Source organism: Salvelinus fontinalis, chromosome 15 (assembly GCF_029448725.1).
Source record: "Salvelinus fontinalis isolate EN_2023a chromosome 15, ASM2944872v1, whole genome shotgun sequence".
Taxonomy (NCBI): domain Eukaryota; kingdom Metazoa; phylum Chordata; class Actinopteri; order Salmoniformes; family Salmonidae; genus Salvelinus; species Salvelinus fontinalis.
In genome coordinates this window covers 33,237,967-33,243,966 of record NC_074679.1, presented here as the reverse complement: position 1 = coordinate 33,243,966, position 6,000 = coordinate 33,237,967, and the positions used below count along the sequence as shown (strand labels likewise).

The 6,000-nt window shown below is 40.5% G+C and overlaps 1 protein-coding gene across 5 annotated transcripts in view; it reads left to right on the top strand.

Annotated features, from left to right (window-relative positions):
- Window positions 1-3,312: 3,312 nt before the first annotated feature.
- The window catches only part of dph6 (diphthamine biosynthesis 6), an 84,362-nt gene continuing 81,674 nt past the window's right edge, over window positions 3,313-6,000 (top strand). For 4 of the 5 annotated variants that reach the window (XM_055863499.1, XM_055863498.1, XM_055863502.1 and 1 more), the window contains exons 1-3: window positions 3,313-3,491; window positions 3,837-3,928; window positions 4,082-4,266. In XM_055863499.1, the coding sequence (XP_055719474.1) occupies window positions 3,469-3,491; window positions 3,837-3,928; window positions 4,082-4,266 (300 nt within the window). In that variant the 5' untranslated portion in view covers window positions 3,313-3,468. Of the gene's footprint in view, window positions 3,492-3,836; window positions 3,929-4,081; window positions 4,267-6,000 lie in introns of those variants that run through there. The other variant, XM_055863500.1, reaches the window with a different exon arrangement.

The following is a 6,000-nucleotide window of genomic DNA, read 5'->3' as shown; positions in this document are numbered from 1 at the left end:
GCTTTGTGTTTGTGGCCTTATGAAGAATTGGAACCCAAATTGAGTTCTGCACAAAGTCAGAATCTAGACTCTGGAATGGCTTGAGTTTAAGCAGAGCACACTTTAGGAAAGTTACTGATACACACTAATGTAAGGGGAAATTGTTATTCAAATATGTACACCGGGAGAAGAACAGAACCTGACTCTATTCTCTCACTGTGAATGTTTGGAAATAAAGTCTGCCCCCTGAGAAAATACAATCATTTCAAACGCTTCACTGCACAGCTGACCCTCAACATTGTTTGTCATTCCCTTGTATATCCTTTGATATTTCTAATAAGTGTGTTATTTCTGTTTTCTAGTTACGCACATTTTTTTGTCATTAGTCTAGTGATGATATATTATTAAAACAAAATGCAAATTGATTTGGCATCAAAGTATAAATTGAATCCTTGCACTAAGGTACACATATTGTCAAAATATTTCACTATTTCTAGCATCTGTGTAGTATAGGGACTGTCTATTGAAAAGAATACAAAGAGAAAGGTGCATTTATGTTCTTGCCCCTCCATGTCCGACCTTGAGTGGCCTGTCCTGGCACTTCATTTATCGGCCCGGGATTTCAGCCTTACTTTCTCATTACAGCGAAAGATTTTTGTGTCCTTGTGCAAAAAAAAAAAAGGTTGTGTAATATGTGTAAATCACTTGTCATAATTCACATGCTCTTTTACGGAAAGGCCAATGGTGCCATTTCCTCCGCCTTGCTTCCATATTTATGCGTCTCATATTCACGTCATTGCCTATGTCTTGGTTGCACGACCCATCAACACTTTTTATCCCCCTCGCACCAACAAAAATGACATAAAACACTCTTTTATGCCTAAAAAAACAGAACACACTTCTTTATTAATTTGTCTGGATAATAAACTACTTAATAAACTACAGCTGATAAGTGAGGTAATTTGCATTGGTCAGAGCCAATGGGCATTATTGGGAAATGACCAGAAGAAATGAAGCTGTGTGGTGAAGAAATACCAACACAATTGGAAAATTGGTGCTGATATATTTATGAGTTTACAAAACTGAAGGACAAACAGAGCTATTGGGCGGTGTCCTTTCGGAGAAAGGGCAGCTTTTCAACTGAGAAGGCTAAGAAAATACAGGCGGCAAGTATCCTTTTCACATTGTTTATAGTGTATATTGATTACATTTGATCAAAATCTTATTCATTTATCCATTTACTCCTATCTTATTCACAATCAGAAAAAAAGTTGAAAATAAATATTAAATCATTTCCACCCTGCATTTGCAGACTGTATTTGCATGCTAAAATCAATTGGAATGATTTTAGTAATGCAATCATTCACCTTACTACAAGGATGATACTACCAGTGGCCTCTAGCCTACTACTGTATGTATGTATTTCAGTGTCTGCACCACCAGGCTACACCTACACACTCACAGTGTATGGAAGGATTTCTTTAAGGGTGAAAGGAGCTCATCCTCAGGTCTGAGGCTTTGCTCCGCTTTTAAAAAGCATAAACAGAACACGAGAAAGGAACATAGCAAAAAGCAGTGAGTTGAGAAGATGTCTTCTTCAATTTTGTACATTCAGACAAAATCAGTTGCATTTGGCCTGCTTAGGGGCAGAAGGTGAGGGAAACACACCCCAGCAGTGCAATTATTCTACTCTGGCACAACAACAGATAGCAAAAAGAGCATCAAAAGGTTTCCTTAAGCCACAGCCTTCCCCCAGGGAAAAAAGCACAACCTGTGTGAATACCATAGCATGGATGTTTGGTTCGGGCTGTCTGTCTCTATGGCTACACGTTTATGGGGCAAGCGGGTGAGGGGTTTTATTTTCTGGACTTGTCTTGGGCTATACCCCTTTCAACCTATTTGTGGAATTTTTTAAATAGGCTAATAACTAATAATATAATGACGCAATAAGGCATGACAACCCAGGGATTATTGTGAATAACACGACAGGCCTGTACTAAACATCTAACAAACTCAAAATGAATCATTTACATGAACATTGAAACAAATCATCAAATCAAATGTTATTTGTCGCATACACATGGTTAGTAGATGTTAATGTGAGTGTAGCGAAATGCTTGTGCTTCTAGTTCCGACCGTGCAGTAATATCTAACAAGTAATCTAACAATTCCCCAACAACTACCTGATACACACAAATATAAAGGGGTGAATGAGAATATGTACATGTAAGTATATGGATGAGCGATGGCTGAGCGGCATTGGCAAGGTGCAATAGATGGTATAAAGTGCAGTATATACATGTGATAGGAGTAATGTAAGATATGTAAACATTATTAAAGTGTCATTACTTAGAGTGGCATTGTATAAAGTTACTAGTGATCCATTTATTAAAGTGGCCAGTGATTGGGCCTCAATGTAGGCAGCAGCCTCTCTGAGTTAGTGGTTGCTGTTGAGCAGTCTGATGGCCTTGAGATAAAAGCTGTTTTTCAGTCTCTCAGTCCCAGCTTTGATACACCTGTACTGACCTCGCCTTCTGGATGGTAGCAGTGTAAACAGGCAGTGGCTCAGGTGGTTGATGATCTTTTTGGCCTTCCTGTGACATCAGGTGCTGTAGGTGTCATGGAGGGCAGGTAGTTTGCCCCCAGTGATGCGTTGTGCAGACCACACCACCCTCTGGAGAGCCTTTTTTAAAATGTTTTACTTTTATTTAACTAGGCAAGTCAGTTAAGAACAAATTCTTATTTTCAATGACGGCCTAGGACCAGTGGGTTAAATGCCTTGTTCAGGGGCAGAAGGACAGATTTTCACCTTGTCAGCTCGGGGATTCAATCTCTGTGTGGGTGAACAATTTCAGTTTGTATGTGATGTGTACGCAGAGGAAGTTATTTTGAGCTTGTGTCAATTTACCAGGAGGGCAATGTATGCCAAACAAAATCCATTGATTTAAAAATTTAACAAACCATACAACTCCATGCACAAGGACTACTTGTAACAATTTACACAGAACATTTTTACAAAAATACATTTATTTGAAGAGCAGTGCAGACGCAAAGTTTGATAACAGAATGATGGAACCAACAGCACAAACCGTCACACCATCTACGCTCTACTTCAAGGAAATGTATTTTTGTAAAATGTTCTGTGTAAATTGTTAAAAGTAGTCCTTGTGCATAGAGTTGTATGGTTTGTTAAACTTTGAAATCAATGGAAATTTATTGGCATATATATATATTTTTACATTACGGAGCAAAGTGCTCATTGTAATAAATGTTTTATTTTAAATCAGGCACCCCAAAGGACAGCTTTATTCATTAAGGTCCTTTCATCCAGGAAGTGCTTGCTCACATGAGTTTTTGTGTACATGTCGAACGGCTGCTGTGACTGGTTGCTATGCTGTACACATATTCAGAGTAAACGAAACATAGATAACATTATCCGATTATGCATTTAGTAACTGTTTATGTCTACAGAAATATTGCATAAAGAAAATGAAAGTAGTCGCGTTGATAAGGTAAACCTAAATAATTGCTGTCACAGCTCTCCTGTTCTACGTTTTCTAGCTAGCTATCTAAGAAGGATGTGTTGCTTGCTAACTAGATAACTATATCCTGTACTTTGTTATTTCGTTTAAGATGCAGTGTGGGGGAAATAGCATGCATCGTTATTCGTTACCGAAATAAAGGTTCATAACATTCTGAATACATGCAAGTACGAGGAACTTGCATTTCAGTATAGAACTAAAGGAAATCACCCTAACGTTCGTATGTTTCTGATCATAGTGACAGTGATACGGCTATTTACATAGTTGCACCTTCATGTAGTGAATGCATTAATCCCTCTGACTGTATTGTTGCAGTGGAGGCAAAGACAGCTGTTATAACATGATGCAATGTGTTGCTGCTGGGCACCAGATAGTAGCGCTCGCCAACCTGCGTCCTGCTAACAAAGGTGAGATGTCTACCTGTTTTTCCTCCTGTATGTGTGGGTACTTAAAACAAAATTCAAATATTGGTCAATGTTTCCCCTAAGAGATGTGCCTTGCCAAAGTGGAACAGTAATACTGTAAATTAATGAACTTCTGTTATCCATCACCTGTGTTAGATGAGTTGGACAGCTACATGTATCAGACGGTGGGGCACCAGGCCATAGACCTGTATGCTGAGGCTATGGATCTGCCCCTGTACAGACGCACCATCCAGGGCTCCAGCCTCGACACTGGGAGAGACTACAGCCAGACAGAGGGAGACGAAGTGGAAGACCTCTACCATCTACTGAGCATGGTTCAGGTAAACCTCAACATGGAGGAGTGAGTGGTGACTTGGGGACAGATAAGAGGAGTTGCATTGCTAGTGTTTTAGCAAGATGAGGCAACAGCAAATTGGTTGGCGAAAGAGACTACACTGGTAGCCTATAAGACCAACCTATTTACTCTGCAATCAGTTCTTAGAAGTAGCCTAGTCTGTTGATATCAAGGACCCCCTTTATAATATGCCATACAGTCTCATCAGACATACTCGTGACTAACTTCAAGGTTCAGAGAGAGCTACGCTAAGCTACATGACATGTGTCACAGTCTATGAGCCGACAATCAATCTATCATCACTCTCTGGTATATGGAGGTTATCTAACGGTATTGGTGTGGTATAGGGAGGTTATCTAATGGTAGTGGTGTGGTATAGGGAGGTTATCTAATGGTAGTGGTGTGGTATAGGTAGGTTATCTAATGGTAGTGGTGTGGTATAGGGAGGTTATCTAATGGTAGTGGTGTGTTATAGGGAGGTTATCTAATGGTAGTGGTGTGGTATAGGGAGATTATCTAATGGTAGTGGTGTGGTATAGGGAGGTTATCTAATGGTAGTGGTGTGGTATAGGGAGGTTATCTAACGGTGTGGTGTGGTATAGGGAGGTTATCTAATGGTAGTGGTGTGGTATAGGGAGGTTATCTAACGGTAGTGGTGTGGTATAGGGAGGTTATCTAACGGTAGTGGTGTGGTATAGGGAGGTTATCTAACGGTGTGGTGTGGTATAGGGAGATTATCTAATGGTAGTGGTGTGGTATAGGGAGGTTATCTAATGGTAGTGGTGTGTTATAGGGAGGTTATCTAATGGTAGTGGTGTGGTATAGGGAGGTTATCTAACGGTTGTGGTGTGGTATAGGGAGGTTTTCTAATGGTAGTGGTGTGGTATAGGGAGGTTATCTAATGGTAGTGGTGTGTTATAGGGAGGTTATCTAATGGTAGTGGTGTGGTATAGGGAGGTTATCTAACGGTTGTGGTGTGGTATAGGGAGGTTATCTAACGGTAGTGGTGTGTTATGGGGAGGTTATCTAACGGTGTGGTGTGGTATAGGGAGGTTATCTAATGGTAGTGGTGTGGTATAGGGAGGTTTTCTAATGGTAGTGGTGTGGTATAGGGAGGTTATCTATTGGTAGTGGTGTGGTATAGGGAGGTTATCTAATGGTAGTGGTGTGGTATAGGGAGATTATCTAATGGTAGTGGTGTGGTATAGGGAGGTTTTCTAATGGTAGTGGTGTGGTATAGGGAGGTTATCTAATGGTAGTGGTGTGGTATAGGGAGATTATCTAATGGTAGTGGTGTGGTATAGGGAGGTTTTCTAATGGTAGTGGTGTGGTATAGGGAGGTTTTCTAATGGTAGTGGTGTGGTATAGGGAGGTTATCTAATGGTAGTGGTGTGGTATAGTGAGGTTATCTAATGGTAGTGGTGTGGTATAGGGAGGTTATCTAATGGTATTGGTATGGTTTAGGGAGGTTATCTAACAGTATTGGTGTGGTATAGGGAGGTTATCTAATGGTAGTGGTGTGGAATAGGGAGGTTATCTAACGGTATTGGTGTGGTATAGGGAGGTTATCTAACGGTTGTGGTGTGTTATGGGGAGGTTTTCTAACGGTTGTGGTGTGTTATAGGGAGGTTATCTAACGGTGTGGTGTGGTATAGGGAGGATATCTAATGGTGTGGTATAGGGAGGTTATCTAATGGTAGTGGTGTGGTATAGGGAGGTT